This window comes from Neltuma alba, unplaced genomic scaffold (genome assembly GCF_004799145.2).
Source record: "Neltuma alba isolate B1F8T4 unplaced genomic scaffold, ASM479914v2 tig00004000_pilon, whole genome shotgun sequence".
Lineage (NCBI taxonomy): Eukaryota > Viridiplantae > Streptophyta > Magnoliopsida > Fabales > Fabaceae > Neltuma > Neltuma alba.
Window position 1 is genome coordinate 50,926 of NW_021633516.1, and position 20,828 is coordinate 71,753.

Sequence of the window (20,828 nt, forward strand, 5' to 3'; positions counted from 1 at the left end):
TTGGCACCATTTGCTTCTTAATTAATCATTAATTAATATTAAAAAATTTAATCACAATTAATCAAATGCCTTTTTTTTTTTTTTCCTTTCCTCATCATTCTTTTACCATTCCCTGTCTTCAAATGCATGTGTAACATAATTGAGAATAAAATCCCCTTTTTGGCCGCTAATCACGCCACATGGCATCCTATCTAAATAATAATGAATCAAAGCACCTCCATTTTGAGCATAATTAATTCAATTTCATATTATTATCTTAAACTAAATGTACCCTTATATTAGTTTATTGCACCTTTTTTATTTTGATTTAATGGAGAATAACAATATCAGAAATACAAACAACAAAAGTTTCATAACTTTTTGGATCATGGATCAATACTTAAGAATTTAGTTTTATCAGCAAGATAACATATAGACAACAAGCCGTTAATCAACAGATAAATCCAGACTTTATTCATCATGCGCAAATGAGGGATAATTAATTGGATATTTGCTAGAAATTTAAAACAATATGTTCTTTTTATATATCATATCATCAATCAACGCATTCTAGATTCTACTTATAAAGCATTTAGAACATAGTATTCATTTGGTTCTATTTATAAGTTACTTTTAGCATATTTCACATATATCAAACAAAACCTTAAATTTCATTAACTCTTATTTAAAATTCAATAATTTTTTTAACTTTATCCCTATTTAATATACGTTATACATTATTTAAACAAAGTCAACACAATAATAAATGAAGAGTAAAATTGTATATCCATACAAAAAAATTTATTTCAGTGTCTTATAAATAGGACCAAAAAAATATTTTTTTCTCTGCCTTATAAATAGAACTAGACTCTAGAGGAGTATTTCACTAGAATCAAGAAAAATTTCAACTCTCCTTAATCATGTGTTAAAATTTAATGAATTTTTTTTACTCTACGCCTGACTTAGTATACACTTTTTTTTAAAGAAAATAACAGTATAAATATTAATAAATTAAAATAATATATTTATACGATAAAATTAATGAGATGACTTATATTAAGAACTTTCGGTAAAAAAAAAAAATTATATTAAGAACTAAAACTACTCTCTATGTTCTATAAATAAGAACAAAGGAATAAATGCAATTAATTTTGTTATGGGCCCACGGACATAAGGCAGTGCCTAAATTAGGCTTTAATGATTGCACGTTAATCTCATGAGCAATTAAGCTATTCACCCGTTAGGCCGGTTTATCAGGGTATAATGTCCTACACCTCAAACCCACGAGTTGCTCACCCACTTTTTAATTTTATATGTGTATATATATAATTATAATATAATTATCAGGGCTTTTTCTTTTCATGTGTTATGTTATTAATTTTAAAAATAAATCACACTATTTATGATTTACATATAATATTAGTGTAGCTTGTTATAACTCTCACTGTATTACGGTAAGATACTTCCTCTACTTTATAGTATTTGTTTTCTTTCAACATCTTTATCTAGAAAATAAAACAAAATAAATTAAAATTTTTAGTTAAATAATAATAAATTTTACCACGTTCAAAGCTATTTAATAGCTTTCCTATTTTATATGCATTATTATTTATTACAGCTATACCAATGTGATCAATGGATGTTAGCACCTAAAGTTCGTGGTTAGTGGGTCCAATCATTAATAGATTATTAATTACTTTGAGTAAGAGCAATTTAATTTGACAGCAAACTTTGGAAAAACAAAAAAGATGCCAAAAGAAGATGGTTAAAGGATAGGGATAGGTACTCACTTCTATTCTTTTTAGTTGTGGTTTAAAATTTTAGCATACAAATTATTAATTAATAAATACTACTCCATTCTTTATTATCAGATCATTTTAACTAAATTGCATGGTTTAAGAAAATAGTTAAAATTAGTTAAAAGCAATTAATCTGTAGCAAATGCAGTTTTTTCTCTCCAAATATATCCATATATATATAAATAGATAAATATGAGAGAGTGATAATGAGATAAATGATGAAAAAGAATGTATTAAATACATTAAATTAGGGGTAAAATAGGTAATACTGTATTAAATACTGAGACAAACTCAAAGAGAATTTTATAAAAAAGGACAAACCCATTCAAAAAATTAGATCTTATAACAAGGGAACAAAAGGAGTATGCTTAATATGTCATATTCCCTTTTAATTTTTTTAAAATATTCTCGTACATTATTACTACCCAGTTTTATAATAAGCTTGTAAGGAACATCAATCTTAGCAAAGATAACAAGAGCATAATTGGAAAATGCTAATTAATACTCCCTCCGTTCCTTATTATAAGAGACATTTGATGCTTATGCCATGTTCCTATATATAAGAGACACTTAAAAGTTGTCTCTACTTTTTTGTGTTGATTTCCTATTTTACTCATATTTATTGTCTCCAACTCACACTCTCTCTCCCTCTCACTTCTCTTTCTTTCAATAATTTAATTATTCTCTCTCATGCTCTCTCTCCTTATTAATGAGGGCATTTTTGAAAAAAAAATTATATTCATTGTTCTTAACTAATTTTAACTGCTTTTTTGATCAACGTAATTCGGTTATTCGTCTCTTATAATAAGGAACGGAGGGAGTATTACTTATATTTTCTTAAAAATAATACATAGATATTTCTTAAGATGATAACTAAAAAGAAGTAAAGTGAATGGGAACCTACATTGCAGTGTTAGTATTGAAAGTGCATGAAAATCATCAGTTAAATTGATTTCTTATGTTGGAAGGATTGAATTTAGAGAAGAAAAGATGAAATTCTCTTTTGCTGCCCTTTACTCTTTTGGAATAATAAAGTGGCGAAAGTAATGAAATTATGTATGAAAGGTTACATTCTTACAAGAGAGTTAAACTCCTTTTGAAAAGGATTTCTTTTTATTGTTTACATTTATTATATATTCATAATTATTATTCAATAGCTCTTATTTCGATATTTTTGTATTGTTGAAAAGGATTTCTTTTTATTGTTTACATTTATTATATATTCATAATTATTATTCAATAGCTCTTATTTCTCAACAATACAAACATAAAATTTATTTTTCTAACGTGAATATTATTTTAATATTTTGATATGCACTATCTATCGAAGAAATTCTAAATATATCTACACAAGAGAATATACTTCGCAGTCAAGTGTAAAGTTTAGAGTTGGGCTCAAATTAACCTGTCATTTTTTAAATAAAAGTTTAAATGAGTTAGATTTTGAAAGTTGACATCAAGATAAATTTTAAAATTAAAAATATTCACAACCTAGCTTTTGAATCAGATAGTCGAGTCCTTATAATTTTAAGTGACCAATAATAAAAGGAAAAAAAATTATAGGGATTAGATTAAAAATCAAGTGTAACTATAAGAAACTTCATAAAAAAAAAACTACAAAGATCTAATTAAAAATAAGGTAAATCCATGCAGATTAATTTTTCTTACTTGTTAATAAGGATTTTCGTAAATTTTTATCTCTCTCCTGGACTCCCTTTCACATGCAAAACACGAGAAGTTTCCTCCCTCTCTATCTCTCTTCTTTCTTTCTTTCTTTCTTGCTTTCTCTATAGTCTTCCCTAACACAGTTCAACTTTGTAAGTAAAGAAATGAAAGCTAAAGTGATAGAAATGGGAAGAGCTTTCTTCATGTTGCAAACGCTTTTGCCATCCTTTCCTGCCATCAGTGCTGCTAATTCGCTTTACTTTTGGGTCATGTTATTGCTCATAAGGCAGACTATGCCCATTGGCACTTCTCTTTTTTGGGTTCTTTTTTGGCACTTCAGACAAAGTATGCAAAGGAAGTTTGACTGAACCAATTGAACATAAACCAAGGGAAAAAAACAAGCAACATTAGTTCTTGGTTTGTCCTTCTATCTTTCTTTCTTTCTTTCTTGAGGACCTGAAAATATAATGAACAGAGCAATTCTTCAAGATTATTCTTTCCAGTAATTTAGAATTACTATGTTTTTAAGCAATAGTCAACAACAAGCTGCCTCAGTAATAGCATTATTTTTAACATCTGGGCGAGGTCAATGACTCAAACCCAGTGTTAACGTAATTGTATGTGAGTATATTTACATTAGTTAAGGAAAAGTCTTTAAGCAATAAGAGCCCCTGCACTTCTCAGCAGAGACAATATGAATTTAATATAATTAAAGAATGCTCGTATCTGTGGTGTTTCGGCAATCCTCTCTGATTTGCCTTCAGAAAAATTTTCCTTACAATTGATGCAAAGTTGAATCAAACAAACCACTCTTCCTACTTCTAACCAATCTAGCAACTGCATTAACTTTCTCAATGATTGATGGAAGAAGCTCAGCTGCTTCATCATGTAACTGAGTTCCAGCTCCTTCTAAAATATCATCCCCACAGCTACTAATTTCTAATCTTGAAAATAACTGCACAGCACTCTCAGCTGCAGAATCCAATCTATTTAATGCATTCTTGCATGCAATTATGGTTTCCTCCGGTTTACTCTTTTTATGAAGACCTTCTTTTTTATCTCTGTCCTTGCTCATATCATCATCAACCAAATTTTCTTTGACTGTGCATCTAGCTAATGCACATTCTGAATTTGCTGAAATTTTTCTCGAATTCATGAGGTCCTATTGAAAAAGCAAACATGTAAGCGAAGTAAATAGATATGTTACAGTATCTTGATGCAATTTCTGAGGAATATAATGGAAACAGATTGTCAGTACTAGAAATGACACTAGCAATTAGCATATTCACTTATGAAAATGCTCAATAGGCTATATATAATATATCTACTTCCAATCCACATATTCTGTGAAATTTTCATCAAATTTGATAGCTGTGTATGTCTTATGCCCCTTGATGTACCTGTTCCAAAGAATTTTTTACTTCATTTTCCATCATCCTAGAGGATGCATTTTCCAACGTACTACGAATCGCGGCGTCTCCCTCACAGTTACTGGTTTTATCAGTTATATTTCTAACGGGAGTGCTAAATAGGCTCTTGCAGTCCCCAGGGCCATGATGTTGCACAACAAATCTTGCAGAGTACCTATGTAATAGTGATTTTCGTGCCTCCATCTGCACAATAACACACTTTTGAGGAAAATACGATAATAGCCATAATACAAAGCTCCAGATTGCAGTAGCTTAAATCAGTTAGAGGATGTCTTGCTTCCCTAGAGATTTGGGAGCAATTCAACCACATCTATTTATAAATCTTACGTCCAATCTTAGTGTCCTGTACAAAGATGACTCATATATTTGTTATAACTCACATTTTAGTGCTTCAATACTCAAATCAGGAAAATGATAACTAACCATTTTATTAAAAATCTTAAGTGTCATGCAGAAGGACTGACCTTTTTTGCATTTGATAAACTGCCAAAATGTTGCTTGAATAGTTCACTATCTTCTTCGGGATGCATGTTGTGTAAGTTAGACTCAGTAGAAGCTTTTGAATCACTTTCATATTCATCTGTATGTAACTGCTCTGTTGTGCTGCCAGAAATTTGTTCTGGATACTCGCAACATGATCCATTATTACTGTTGCAACCTGCAAGTTGGTCTGAGAAAAGATCCCTCTTTTCTTGTTTCATATGGCTACGGCGCTCAAAACAGCTTTGATCATTTCCGATCTCAGCCTCATCTTGTCCTGCAACAAGCCACCATTTGTAAAACAAACATCGCTTTATAAGCTTGTAAGTTGCATGAAATCACAAACGTTTGCTTTTAGCTTCAGAGTTTGGCATGCTTCCAAAATCAGGAATTTACTGAGCCTGCCATGCATGCTAAAATCATAAATACGAAAAAAACTGTAACGGATTATGCTAGTGACTATAAAAATTAATTAGCACCGCGTATCAACAGCAATATTACAGGAAAATTGAGGTCCTTTCTTGAAATAGTTGATTGCTTCGACCCTAGATTTTCATAATTATTTCACGTTCAAATAATCAATGAAATGGCCGGTTCATTTAAATTGGTCAGAAAGTAGACATAAGAGCATCTACAATAAGAAGAACGTAGAGACATGGATTTCACAGAGAACGTCTTAATTATTCGAAGCTATTAGTTGTGACAAACAAAACGCTGGTGTCATTGAGCAAGAATTTCATCCAGGAGATGTCAACACTAAAATTAAGATAAACAGATCAAATAGAAGAAATTTCACATGGAACAATGCTTTTAACATATATTTACGTAAGACACCCATAGCCATAATGGCAGCATACTGGAAACGAAAAAGTTGATGGAGAACAAGTGAGAGAAAGGGGAAGAAGAAATGTGGGAGAAATAGAGATGGGGGAGAGAGCCGACGGCAAAAATTCAGTCTCAGTAATAATTCAGCAAAAGGTCTAAAAATGGAAATAATCAAGGGCTATTTATAGAGCCCTTAATACAATAATAACTAATTAAACCTAATCTGAAATAAACCCTAACTTAAAAGAAAAGAAAACCTAACTTACCATCAGAAGCACCTATAAAATCAGACAGCAATTCATTAAACACTCTGCATGCAATGCCGTCTCCACCAAGTGCGTCCAAACGCCACACACAAGTGATTATAGTCTTAAGATTTGCAATAGAAACTCTATATTTTGTCGTCAACAACACATTCTTCAAATTAAATTTGTGAGACGCTTAATTAACAAGGTTGGTCTTCTTTCCTTTCCTCAACAAGGATGAAGACTGGGAGATAAATAATGTAAGCATAAAGGTTGGCCTTACTTAAACTTGAGGAAAACTCTGACATCTTTGTATCCATTAAACTTTGCATCTCTGGGGAGGACAAAGCATCCATGCAAACAGTATAAACAGAGAGCCAACGGTTGTCCAAAGCAAAGTTGCTGAAATTATAGTGAATCCATGAGCCAAGTATTCATGCCATCAGAAGTTAATGACTGAGACCCAATGCTTACCTGAAAGTTCCTTCAGGCCTTGAAAGACATTGAGTTTTTGTATACTGTGGTGACGAAGAAGCATGACCAACTGGCATAATGACTTCTGGGGATAGGGAATAGGCCTGATCATCACCAATGAAACCATAAGCATTCGCGTGCTAATTTTACACAATTCTCTTAGTGTGTGTTGGAGTAATCTAAGAAAGGGAAGTGTTTTGGCATGAATTTAAATTATGTAATCAGAAAATTCCTTATTTAAATTTGGATAGGATCAATTTTTAAATTACTTAGATAATTTAATCAAGTAAATTTCAAAAAACTTGCCATTCCACCAAAACATGAGAATTTGACAATTACCTCTTCCCTCTTTTTTTTTTTTTTTTTTGGGAATAACATGACCACGGTCAAAACCATCTCATAGCCTCCTCCCTCATTTTTGAGAACCCCCCCCCCCCCCCAAACAAAAAACACACACACACACACACAGCACAAGCTCAATTGCAATTTTTAAAAATATTAGGATTATACAAACAAATAATTTTAAATACAAGGAATTCAACAAAATATGGTAATGCAACATTAGATATTTACTTTATGTATTTCCATTTCTTGATATCTGTTTTATTTTCTAGTACTGTTTTTTAACTCTCAAACTTCAAAGATTAAATTTTCACTGTGGTTATATTTTTATCATTGAAGAAACATGATGGGGATTCTAAAAGGGTCCAGCAAGAATATAGAACACACATACCTCTGATAAAGTATTGTTTACACTCCCGCAGACAATATTGGAGCTGGTCACTTTGGTTTGTGCCCATTTTGGAAGTCTTGAAACACTAAATTTAAAAGCTTTAGCCTCCCTACCACTGCTTCCTGGATAAGGCATTCTCCCGCTACTTTGGTTGTTGTTCCCCAATGACCAGACATCCTCCGGATTGATTTTAGATTGCTGAAACTGCTCTTCATAGGGTGGTAGATGGCGAAAAGTAGCTGGCTGAGCTAAGCTTCTTGGAGACAATGGATTACTTTTCCCCGTTATATTCTTAAGTATTTTAGAAGACAAAGAAGCAGGCAATTTCCACAGGAAAACACAACCATCACCATCTACCTGAACACATCAATAAAAAAGTGTAGGTGGTTACAAGAAGATATTGACAACCTTCTTTTTCTATCACGGCGACAAGAAAAGCTATTTAGAGTCAAACACTATAAAAGTGACTTCCATTAGTATGTCGTCTTATATTTATTCATCTGGTCTTAAATATGCACGTTCAAGTTTCTGAACTTCATGACCTGTGAACATTTTATGCAGTGTTTTCACTCTAGTTCATACATGCAGACACATGTCAAAAGCAAAGCCCTACTTCACATACAAAGCCATGAATGCCCAAACAATGTCAAAAAGTACTGCCTAAAAATTGTGCCTGTGAGGTTTGTCCTTTCAACGACACATTAAAAAGAGTATTAATTTTAAGATTCAAGAAACGTATTGAAATGCTGTCTTTGATATGTACTCTGTGATATGAACTTTTCCTAGATCTTGACATTGTGATGGACGTGGGCATCCATTGACTTGGGTTCGGAAGAAGCCCAAGGATTTAGTAAAGGGTAATTGAGGTATTTTCTGCATGACCGTTAGAGGAAATTGTAAAGAGAGTATGGAAGGTGTAAACTGTAAAAGTGGGTTGGTCAGAGGGAGAGGGGTAAAGAAGGTTTTGCCAGACTGTTGGGAGAGCTGTGGATATTCCTCTTTGCTTGTAGTAGTTTCCCTTCATTATACCTATACTCTCTGGGTGTTTTGTGATTGAATAACATAAATCTGAGACTGTTTCCGTCACATTCCTACGCTGGAAATAAAATATGGTAAGACTGTTAATTTAATAACAGATTAAACAAATTAAAAGGTTACTTTACATAATAAGACTAGAATCGTGGTACTTGGGGAATCCTAATTGCACTCAAAAGTCATACTACGTTAATTTTAAGGATGCCTTTTTTCGGAAAATCCGTTAAGGATGAAATATTAATCATCTTGGAAGTGATGTCAAGAAGTCTCCGAGTACATCTTTGTCTTTCCTTCTCCAACATCATGCTTTGGTAAGTGATTAAACTCAACCATTGAAGTCCCGAAGCACACCTTTTTATCTCTCCTCTCTGTTAATATCTACTATGGATTCATGAGACTTGAAGTCTGCAAGTACATGTTTTGTTTCGCATTGTGATGCTTTAATGTTACGATCTTTAAACGTAAACATAGTTAATTTCTTTTAGAAAATTAAAAACAGGGGCACCTCTTAGAAATTGCATATAGTTTTTGAAAACAGGTCTATAAAAAACCGAAGGTCCAGCACGAGGGAAACTCACAGAAACTATATGCTTGCAATCGGGCAAGAAGATGATGCCAGTTACAACTTCAGCATGTCCCATGGCACTTGCAACCATTTGTCCCGTGAATAAGTCATATATGCAGATGGACTTGTTAGAGAATGAGCAGACCACATAAGTGCCGCTTGGATCCATTGTAACCTGCAAACATAATTACTTCCCAGCAAAACAGCATTTTAACATTTTGTAATCTTTTCTTGACCATGTAACTCACCTTTATAGGGTCTCCACAATTTTTATCTTGCTTGTACGACCTAATTAGCTTTCGATCAGTAATGTCAAATGTGTTTATCTTCTTATCCTATGATTAGGAAAAGAAAATCAGTACCTTCAAGCAGAAGCATTCTGGAATTACGATCAATATCTTTTTTCAAAAAAGGAAACAAACAGGAAAGTGTGCTCATATAGAATTAGGTGGGCTGAATATTGTGTTTTTTGGATAGTCTTTTAAGTCACTGCTGAGCACGAATAATAACTTTTGTTAACCATTACCTATATTACCTGCCCAACTGTGATTACAATCCCCAATCTTTGATCTACATCCATGTCATAAACAGTTCCATGCGAAGCCTTTAAACTATGTTGCTGCAGAATTTTATAATCAGCATCTGCTATCCTAATGTCACGAAGCACCAGCGAACTAAAAGTATGAAACAAAGGGTTAAGTTAATATAAAGGGAAACATTCAGTATCAAAAGATGAAAAAGGTTGGGCCGACTTCTTCTTGTAACAACATTCTACAACACCACTAGTCACAGATTTATCTAGGAAAGAAAAATAATATGCTCTTGATTCTATCGAAATTCAGGGTGAAAAACAAATATGATGAATCGGACTCACATTTATTGTTCATTTTTTCCCTAAACTAATAAATTAGAAATATAAACCGAATGATTTTTTTCAAATCCATTGTGAGAAACTTAAAGGGACGAAACTGTTTGATAGGATTTAACAAAAATTATAACCCTGATGTTCATAAATATATGATCTTGATCTGTGAAACTGATACTAAAAGCTGAGTGCATCGGACTATTGTAAGGTAGATGGGCCACACAAATAAAGCATAAAATCTCTTAGTCAAATTGACCACATAACAAGCCCCTTATTACATTTTGATATGATTCATCTGCTAAACAGATGATCTAAAGAAAAGCAAAATAAAAATTCTTTGGTAGTCTTGTAAGTTCCACAATTCATACCCATGCAAAGGTTGCATCAAATGTTGAATACAATGGTGTATTCTGTTGATATTTGTTAGGATGTATTTTCTAAATATAATCACAGCAGCGGCTTGGTAATGTTCAAACCCATTCTTTTGCTGAACATCGTCAGCCTCAGAATGTTCAACATCAAAATTTCTAAAACTTACACAGCCCATTTTAGTCTTTTTACTTCCTTTTCAAAGTTGTTACAATTTATGTGAAGACAAATTATATCATAATCTCTTTGAAGAGAAACTTGTATTTTGCCCCAACAAAAGCACAAACCTGTGCCAGCATACCTATCAGCACTACAACTGAGGATCTTGCAGTTGTTGCTTGTAATCTTTATTGAGGTCACTGCCGCCGAATGATCATCAATACTGTCAATGAGATTGAAATTTCTGCCGCATGCAAAATACAGGCAGTCATTGAATGATCATCAACCTCTTAGCTAAGTAAAACATTTACAAGACATACCTTCCTACATCGTAGAGATTAATTATACAATCTCTACCACCTGAAGCAAGATAATAACTATTGTTGGCGATTTCTTTACATGTGTCTTGGCCGCATAAAGTGAAGCTCAGCGTGAGGATCTCTGCACCATGAGCACTCTGAAAGAACAGCCAATCTTTACTCTTTAAAAGATTGCATAAATGACCATTAACAGGAGTGGAGGGGGGAGGAGACGGCATGTCCTCATATAGCATTTTACAGCTCAGTAGTCTTATAAAAACACTTAGGCACCTCAGTTCACCTGAATGCATGTGTAATCTGATGTTTCAAGGTTGTATATATGAAGGTTTCCTTTGCAATCACCAGCAGCCAGATACTTTCCATCTGAACTAGTGGCAAGAGACCGGAACCCTTGCTTGCCAACATCTGCTTCAACTGCTTCACGTTCGAAAGTCCCAGTAGTTACTGCAACAAGAAGCAGGAAACATGCAACACGAATACAAAAGTTTAAAAATATATTGCAGGTAGTCTTGATTGTGAGAGCCTGAACAGAAGATCACCGAATTGGCCACATTACCTAAACTTGAAGAACTCATTAGCTCAGCCTTTACAGAGCAATGCTCTGCAGCATCTTTTGGTAAATCAGATCGCAAAGCAAGATCCCATAGCCTTATCGTACCATCAGTAGAGCATGTTGCAAATGAAATTCCACCTGAACAACCTCTAGCAATGCATGCAAGAGATGGATCATGGATGTTTTCACAACATAGATTTTTGACATCCCATATACACGAGGAATGTGAAACTAGCACACAACACCTTGCAGCCTGGAAAATAGGGAAACATTTTGTTGCATCAATCACTGTTTCTCTCTGTTTTTTTGGGGGAGGGCCTTTAGGAGCTCTGTGCCAAAAATTATCAAACATATGAAGTTACAATGATATAAGTAGCACAAAAACCAGTTACCTGATTCACATCATGGATGCTCCAAATGCATAGACTATGATCCCCGTAAATAACCACTGTGGTGAAATATGGAGAATATTTTAAGGCACAACGTTATGACATGCGCGATCATCAAAACTAGGTTAATTTTGAACGCTCACCAAGCTTTTCTAAGGCTGAAAACTGACATGCTACTGCGTCCGGCAGGGGAGGCAACTGGTGAAAGTCCTGTTCAGGAACTTCAGCATGGCCAACTATATTTTTTTCATCATGAAACCTTTTTGCCTGTGAATATAATATGCTTCCGGTGTATTCTAGAGATTCGGGGGAAAACAATTGTACTATTCCATTATTGCACGCACAAGCAATTAGCTTCCTCGATAATGATAATGCAAAAGCTTTTTTAACCTGTAATACATAGCAGACTTTGTAAGAGAGAACGAAGAAAAAATCACCAGCAGTGTTCCCATAATAACCTATAACAATTTTAATCTAGCACAATTGACAATGACAGGAACAATTTGGATATTCAGCTGCTAGGGATGACAACTTCACCACGGTAATCTATTTTTAAAGTCCACCCAAATCAAAGAAGCAACTTAACATTTCATCTCCCAAAATTTCCACATTGGAAAGACACAATAAAACATGCTTAATTTTATGAAAATGATAATAGTTGAAATACCTTTAAATCCACTGACTTTTTGACGGTCACCCCAGAATCTATAAGGTGCAAAATTCCTGTACAGAGAGAATCGTTCGATCTTACGCAAGATATAATAATTTCTAAAAGTCCAAAGTACAAAACCTATAAGCTTTTGAGTAGTTCTGAACCAAATCAAACCTGCATCAGTCAATGCATATATGGGAAAACTGTCACCCACTTGTTTGAAATTATTGTCACTGATATTACTCCATACAGAAGAAGCAATGGATATAAATGAGCTTCCTCTCTGAATAGCAAGGTTGGCGGGCTTTCCATGTATTGCCAGTGATGTTGTCCTGCCCCTCCCTCCATTCATTTGACTTCTTCTAGATGACTCAAGTACCCAGAATTTCAAGTGCCTTGTCCCAGCAGTTATAATAAGTTTTGCATCCATAGAAAAGCCAACACTTTTGATACTAGAACAAGATGAAGTTGCTTGAAGCTTTGTAACCAGCTCACCACTTCGGAAGTCCCATAGGTATATATAAACCCCAACGGATACCAGATGTTTACCTAGGAAAGATATTATAGAATAAGTAAGAAAAAATAAATATAAATCAAGAAGGAGAATGTAGAAATCGCTAAATTGTAACTAACCATTGGGTGAGAAAGAGATGCAAGCAACTCCATGTAGATGACCTTTTAATTCAGAGATAAAGGATAGATTAACAGAATTCCATACTATAACGGAGGAGTGGCGCCCTGCCTGAAAAGCCAGTTAAATTGTTGTCAGATCAAAGTGTCACTGATGAAGTCACCGCGTGTTAGTCAGAAAATTTAGCCTTACCATTAACATGGAAAAGGAAAGGTTTTGTCACAAGCAAATTCAACAATAAAACCTGGAGAGGGTATTTGTAACTTGTATAATATTGCCCAGTGTTTAAATTGTTAAGAGGTTTCCCATTACACAACTTGTATAATGGACATGCCTGTTCGAGTGTAAGTGCAATACACGGTATATCCATCCTTGAGAAAAAACTGTGTGACGAAATCAGTGAGGATGGAAAATATAAGTGCCTGAAGATTGCTTCAATGATTCCTCTTGTTCATTAAGGTTTCGATTGGTCTGAGTCTGAATAAAACATCACTAATCAGAGAACAGTCGACGTCCACCCAGAAATTATAAATAATAATTATATCTAATTTTTTAAGGCACACCTTCCATGCGCCATAACTCGCAACAGGATGGGGTTATTTTACTTGTGGGGTCTAGAGTCTAGGACTTCTTATGATGATAATATTTAAATTTAAAAACAGATTAAAATTTAAAAATCGATTAATACCTCTCCAGCTGCAACAAAGTGCCCGTCTTGTGATAAAGCTACACAGCTCAAACGCTTTGGTGGTCGATGAGACAGCATGAGGGGCGACTGAGTACCCAAGTTGACATCATAAACAACCACCACGGAACCCGCCAGATAGGCAATTGTGGATGTCGAGACATTGGAAGCCAGTCCATTGCTATCCTTGCTCGTCAATCCAATAATCTCCTCCAAAACCAGCTGCAAAACTCAAACATAAAGAATGTAAAAAAGAGCATCCATTTTGACGTTAAGCTAGGCATAATCTGACAGAAGGAAAAAATAGCTGAAAAGGAATATCATTACTTATTGCGACTCATTCCCTATATAAATATACAAGTACTCTTTTTGCCAAGCTCGTCTTTCTCAGAAATTGCAGCTCATTCCCTATACAAATGTACAACTACTCCTTTTGCCAAGCTCGTCTTTCTCAGAAATTGCAGCTCATTCCCTATACAAATGTACAAGTACTCTTTTTGCCTATCTCGTATTTCGGAGAAATCAAACAGTAGTAGGTTTGAAACGCAATGCACATTTTTCGCTGGAAACCTCACCTTTGATGAATTATCATCTCTCTTGATCTTGCGAGCTGGTTTCATTCTGATCACGGGACAAAGGAAGCCCTACTTAAGAAATGGGTTGAACCTTCGAGATGATCCCAACTTCAAAATTTCATCTTTGTCACTGATGCTGGAGTGCGTTGAGAGAGAAGCGGGAATTTGTGCAAATGCAAATGCAAATGATAGGATTACCAGTTCAAACTTCAAACGGCCGTTATGATAAAACGCAGTGCGGAGAAGCACAGTAGATCCAAATTGCCAGGTCGTTTTGTTTCTTTTTTTAAAATGTTTTTTTTGGCCAAGGATTAAGAGGGGATTTGGATGAAAAATAAAAATCAAATCATAATTTTAGAAGTAATTTTCTGATAATCCTATTACAGAGAAAGAAAATATTTTTTAATATTATCTGTAAGGTATTGAGAAATTTTTTTTATATAAATATATAATTTTATTTTTGATTTATTATTTAATTTATTATTGTGTTGACTTTGTTTTTGTCTATTTCTTTATAATTTCTCTTCAAATAGTAGAACTTGCCTTGATTTTTATAAGCCCTCGAAATATGCACATACAAATTTTCTTTTGTTTTTTGTATAGCAATGAACATAAAAATTTTCAACATATTGATATTTGATTTGATATAACTACTATCAATATTATCATAAATATTTCTTATTTTTTGACCAGAACATAAATATTTCTTAAAAATATTTAAGATTCAGTATTTTAATTTGTTTAGATTCATTATTCGGATCTTGTTGAGAAGATGAGAAAATCCGGATTGGGTTGTTGAAGACTTCACAAAAAATAATGATCTAACTATTTATTAAAAAAGCAAATAGTGGTCTAACTGCTTAATGGGCACGTCCTCCAAATTCCAGGGGTTGTTGCCACTCATTTTTCTCAATCTTTTATAAATAAATAAAGCTTCTCATTAAATAATAGTAAAAATATACCTGCAACTTGATACTTTAAATGGAGATTTTTTTTAATTACGTGCTAATCTCTTATAATTTTATTATCATCAGCATTCCTAACTTGATTCATTATTAATAGCACTTGCTTTTTGGTCCAATAAAAATATCAAAATCAATCAATGGATAATTTTAAAAGAAAAAGATAAGGGGAACATAATCTTGTTTTATTAGTTGGTAGCCCTTCCTTATTTAACATTATGTGGAAGGAGCATCTTTTGCTCATTTTTCACCATACTCAAGCCACACAATGTATTAATTTTGGACAGTGGAATACTATTAACATACTTTTTCAATTCTTAATATATGATCTAATTGTTAAGTTAATTTTAGTCCTGCATATAAGGTCTATTTCTTATATTTACTAATTTTTTCTAAATTATCTCTATAGATACTCTATTAACGATAATCAAGTAAGTGAGGGAGGGAAGATATTAAGAAAGATAATTATAGTGTTTTAGGAAAAATATGTCATATTTTTTATAATTAACTAACTTATCTAACTTTCTTAATCTAATCAAATTAGTTAAATAGGTCTTATATTAAGAATCGGAGGAGTATTTTCTTTATTGATCTACATTACAAAAAGGAAAAATCATAAAAAAGATCCTTAAAATTAAAAAAATTGCATACAGGAAGCTATTCACAACAATTGTTGTCATTTGCTCATTAATTATTATCAAAACCTATACTAATATTGTAATAAGTCTTTATTTACAATTTTTTTATTTTAAAAGTCTTTTTTTTACAATTTTTCTTTATAAAAACCTTGAGAGAGTTTTGTATTAGCCACACAACACTCCTATTTTATTCGGGGTTTGTAACCTACTAACTTAAAATCATATTTTCCCATTTTCTTTCAATATAAGTAAAGTATGGTAATGGCAGTTGGATTAAGTAAACAAATCTGTGTGCTTAAACATGGCGATGAAAAAAAAATATTATACGAGTATTAGAAAAATTAATCTACTTAAGTCTGAGTCTGATAAGACTGAAATTTAACCAGACGATAAATTTTTTTTTTTTTAAAAAGAAGAAGTAATCTCACCAAGTCAAAACAAAAATAGCCTTGACTTTTTACGGAGTTTTTTTTTTTTTTTTTTGACTAAAAGGGAATTTCTCATTCGCTAATTACAAATCGATCGCGCCCTTCGTTTTCTCACCAACCCAGAACAACAACTTTCTGTTGCTTTCTTTTCTTGGCAGTTCAAATCTGCATTAGTGGGCAGGGATCATCCAATCAAAAGCTTACCCACCAACTAAGATACGCGGTGATTTCCCAATGCTTCCATCACAAAACATACCTCGTCAACATTCTCCATATCTCCATTTTCAAATCCATGTCTCTCTGCCTCTGAAGTCCTCTCCTTCCTCTTTCATGGCGGCTACAACCTCCGCACAGTTCCTATCACATTCCTCACCGTCTTCTTCTCCCCTCACTCCCCGTTCTGATTTAACCAATTTCCGAAATACTCAGTTACGATTCACATCTAGAGTCTCGGGAAAGCCCTTCTCCGTAAGATATATCAGGAGAAACAGAGGAGCAGGGACAGGGCGTGGTGAGGGTACGGCAAGGACGAAATGGGCAGCGCCGGCGAGGTGCACGGCGGAGGGGATAGAAGGAGGAATGGTGAGAAGAGAAGGAGGAGGAGTGCGGACGATGCCGGAGAGGTACAAAGTGGCGTGTTTGGTGGCGTGCGTAATGTGTCTGTGCAATGCAGACAGGGTCGTCATGTCTGTGGCCGTCGTACCACTCGCTGCCAAACATGGATGGTCCAGTTCTTTCCTTGGCGTCGTTCAAGTATGAAGCTATTGTGACCTCTCTCTCTCTGTACTTTTCTTTTCTGTGCGTCTTGTTTTGATTTCTTCTGTTTGGTTTTTGCTCATCAAGAATAAACGTGCTGGGGTTATGAAGTTATGGACAAATCTCAACAAAAAGTAATCAAAAAGATTAAAATCTGTGGGGTAGTATAACTTTACAAGATGACCGAGATTCACATTACTTTCTCCTCCTATCTTTAATATAAATATTAGTTAACCAATTTAAATAGATTAAAAAAACTAGTTAAATTAATTATTTATAATAAATATAAACTGTTTTTTTAAAAATATCTTTACTAATAAAGTGTCTTAGTTAAAATTATAGTTATTATAAGAACAACTTTAGTAAAATAAATAAATAAATATATTAACTACAGCGTTATTATTTATAAACATTTCCCAAGACAAAGGTCTCAATATCAGGTCTTTTCTCTTGGTCAAAAGAATAAAAGTCAGATCTCTTGACAAAGATCATAACACGTGGAATGACTTTGCGGCAAAACCGCCTTAACTTCAAGCTACGTTTTATTTCCGCAATAATTGTTAATATTTTATAATCTCTAAAAAATTAAAGATGAAAATAATTTTAATTTTAGTTTCTTTCTATATCCCACACATGCTTCATCAAGTACCCAAAAAATGTGTCTTTTTCTTTAGTGTCTCTGATTAAGGCACCTAACTTGAACTAAAATGCAAAGTAATATTTCCTCCATGCTCCATTGTTGCTGCGTTCCTTAGAAATAACTTCGTCATTTTAACAAAGCAATATTGAGCTTAATTAGTGGCTAACACTGAAACCCCAAAAAACAAATGAATGTATCAGTCATCATTCCTGTGGGGATACATATTGTCGTCAGTGATTGGAGGAGCTTTGGTAGACAGATATGGAGGAAAGAAAGTGATGGGTTGGGGAGTGGTTTTGTGGTCTTTGGCCACTCTCATTACTCCTTGGGCTGCCAACCGCTCTACGTTCGCCTTGTTAATGGCTCGAGCTTTCTTTGGACTCGCTGAAGGAGTGGCTCTTCCCTCCATGACCACTCTCTTATCAAGGTGATGCCTCCTTCATCCTCTTCTTCCTCATTCTACTGTGACTTGAAAACCACACATTGCTTCATCACACAAATTTTGGTTATAATTTCTCTATGATAAATAAGAAGAGTGTTTGTGAAGGTGAGCTTTGGAATAACGGTAAGAGACCTGGAGGTCATAGGTTCAAATCTTGAAAACAGCCTCTCTGCTTGCAGAGATAAGGCTGCGTACATTTATCCCTTTCCAGACCCCACCTGATGGGAGCCTTTTGCATGGGGCTGCGCTTTATATAAGAGTGTTTGTGCACTTGTTTTTCAAGCCTCAGCTTTCTTACAAATTGAAAGATGACTTAATCTTCAAATGTGAATAGGTGGTTTCCAAGTCATGAAAGGGCAAGTGCAGTGGGCATTTCAATGGCTGGATTTCATCTTGGAAATGTCATGGGCTTGTTGCTCACTCCAATTATGTTATCGTCCATTGGGATTTCTGGTCCTTTTCTTTTGTTCTCATCTATTGGCTTTCTCTGGGTGTTAACATGGGCATACCAAGTCTCTAATGATCCTCAAGACAGTCATTTCATCAGTAGATCAGAGCTAAGACTAATTCAAGCTGGACAAACCACTTATTCTTCCAAACAAACAACCAACTTCCCTCCCTTGCGCCTTTTGCTATCTAAATCACCATCTTGGGCTATCATTTTTGCCAATGCAACGAACAACTGGGTGAGTTCTATTTCTTTTCCTTAAGGTAAACGAAAATAATTATGCGTTCTCATGAATCCATTATAGTTTGGCATTACTAATGTTGGCCAGGTTACTTGCAGGGATACTTTGTTCTCCTCTCATGGATGCCAGTTTATTTCAAAAGCGTAATTATCTCCTCAATCTTTTGTCATTAGCTCTTTTTTATTTTATTTAATTTTCAAATGTATTCAGCATCACTTACTAAAGATACGTGGTTAATCTGTTTCTACATATAGGTATATCATGTAAACTTGAAGCAGGCAGCCTGGTTTAGTGCGGTTCCATGGGCAACAATGGCGATTTCAGGTTATATAGCTGGTGCAACATCAGACTCCTTAATCAAGGAAGGGTACCCTCTAACATTTGTCCGAAAGTTCATGCAGGTAATTCTTTAGCAGCTTCACGCTAAAGGACTTAAAATGTAGGTTTTACATGGAAACTGCAATAATCATTTTAGTTTTTCTGAAATGACCCTGAAATAATGATGTGCCATCAAGAGAAATCATGAAGAAACAACTTGGAATGTGAAATGACAGTGTTTCATTTTAAAGCAATTAGAGAACATGGAAGCACACAGAAATCATTTTGAGGGATATTGTGTGCTGATCTTTTCCATACTTGTAAATTACAGTCCATTGGATTCATTGGACCTGCTTTATCCTTGCTCTGCTTGAACTATGCCAATACACCAGCAACTGCTGCTGTTCTCATAACTGCAGCTTTGAGCTTGAGTTCTTTCAGTCAGGCGGGCTTTATGCTGAATATTCAAGTAAGTTCAAACATTGATTCTTGGGAAGAATTTATCATTCAAAGATAGCTAAACCAAGCCAACATGAATAGCTAAAAATAAAGAGATTCTTAGTTTTACAAAAATGTTTGCAGAAAAAGCAAATTGGATCTTCCATAATCATATGGCTATATATTTGAAGAGAAAAACAAAAAGAAAGTTAACTGTTGTATGGAATTAACTTTCTCTTTGCATCCATCCCCCCTATTATCTATCTCTACATGTATTGAAAGTGATGACTTTTTGTAACTGTAGAAGATTCGATTTGCATAGAGAGGAAATGAATGAAAACGTTAAGGGTTGATCCTTCTTAAAAATGCGTCAAACGTATTGATATGCTTTTTTTGTGACTGACTTGACCTACTTATCTTTTGGATTCTGTCTGCCGAAGAATATTTAGATATCTACTTTTGATTCGTTTGGTTTATTGGTTTGATGTATGAAGATTCTTTCAAATGAACTTTCGGTTGACATATAGGAGTCCTAAAAACTCACACCTTGTATGTTATGCGTATCAGGACATAGCTCCTCAGTATGCTGGATTCCTACACGGTAAGTCAAGCAAAATGTTATGATTTTCCTTTCTGGTTTTTTCACCTCCCAACAATCTTTCTTTAGATGTTCATTTATTATCAATATCTTACGTAAAAAAAATATGTTATGAGAATATGTTTCCTCGTGTTTTCAATATCTCACTGCAGGAATATCAAACTCGGCTGGAACTCTAGCAGCTATCATAAGCACAATTGGGACTGGTTATTTTGTTGAATGGTTGGGATCTTTTCAAGCATTCTTAACCGTAACAGCTGCTCTCTATTTTGTGAGCACCATCTTTTGGAACCTATTTGCCACAGGCGAACGAGTTTTTTGACGTAAAAAAGTAAGAAAAAAATGATAAAAAAAAACTGAAAATTATTAAATACTAAATAAGGAGTGTCAACAAAAATTTATTATCATTTATAAATTCAGTATTGCCAATACTAAATAAATTGTTGTTACCAAATTTCATGTGAGATTTAGTAATTTTCAGTTTTTTTTTT

General features: G+C 34.0%; 2 protein-coding genes across 3 annotated transcripts; one reads left to right on the forward strand and one right to left on the reverse strand.

Annotated features, from left to right (window-relative positions):
- Positions 1-4,102: 4,102 nt before the first annotated feature.
- Positions 4,103-14,535, reverse strand: LOC114743361 (mitogen-activated protein kinase-binding protein 1). 2 transcript variants are annotated; one of them, XM_028931567.1, is made up of 20 exons: positions 14,429-14,535; positions 13,857-14,075; positions 13,171-13,279; positions 12,712-13,086; positions 12,553-12,608; positions 12,029-12,275; positions 11,889-11,944; positions 11,500-11,749; positions 11,224-11,387; positions 10,944-11,080; positions 10,766-10,867; positions 9,766-9,904; positions 9,479-9,565; positions 9,244-9,405; positions 7,631-7,987; positions 6,898-7,001; positions 6,707-6,825; positions 5,338-5,630; positions 4,844-5,056; positions 4,103-4,605 (listed from the first exon to the last, which is right to left on the reverse strand). In XM_028931567.1, exons 1-20 carry the CDS (start codon positions 14,471-14,473, stop codon positions 4,219-4,221), a joined length of 3,621 nt encoding a protein of 1,206 aa, XP_028787400.1. In that variant the 5' UTR covers positions 14,474-14,535; the 3' UTR covers positions 4,103-4,218. The 2 variants fall into 2 exon arrangements, with proteins under 2 accessions (XP_028787400.1, XP_028787401.1); XM_028931568.1 differs by lacking the exon at positions 14,429-14,535 and adding an exon at positions 14,181-14,410.
- A 2,215-nt stretch (positions 14,536-16,750) lies between these two features.
- On the forward strand, positions 16,751-20,659 carry LOC114743367 (probable anion transporter 3, chloroplastic). Its single transcript, XM_028931574.1, has 8 exons — positions 16,751-17,209; positions 18,053-18,279; positions 18,629-18,980; positions 19,082-19,126; positions 19,238-19,384; positions 19,633-19,770; positions 20,307-20,340; positions 20,490-20,659. The coding sequence occupies exons 1-8, from the start codon at positions 16,787-16,789 to the stop codon at positions 20,657-20,659; spliced, it is 1,536 nt and encodes a 511-aa protein (XP_028787407.1). The 5' UTR covers positions 16,751-16,786.
- Positions 20,660-20,828: the final 169 nt, after the last annotated feature.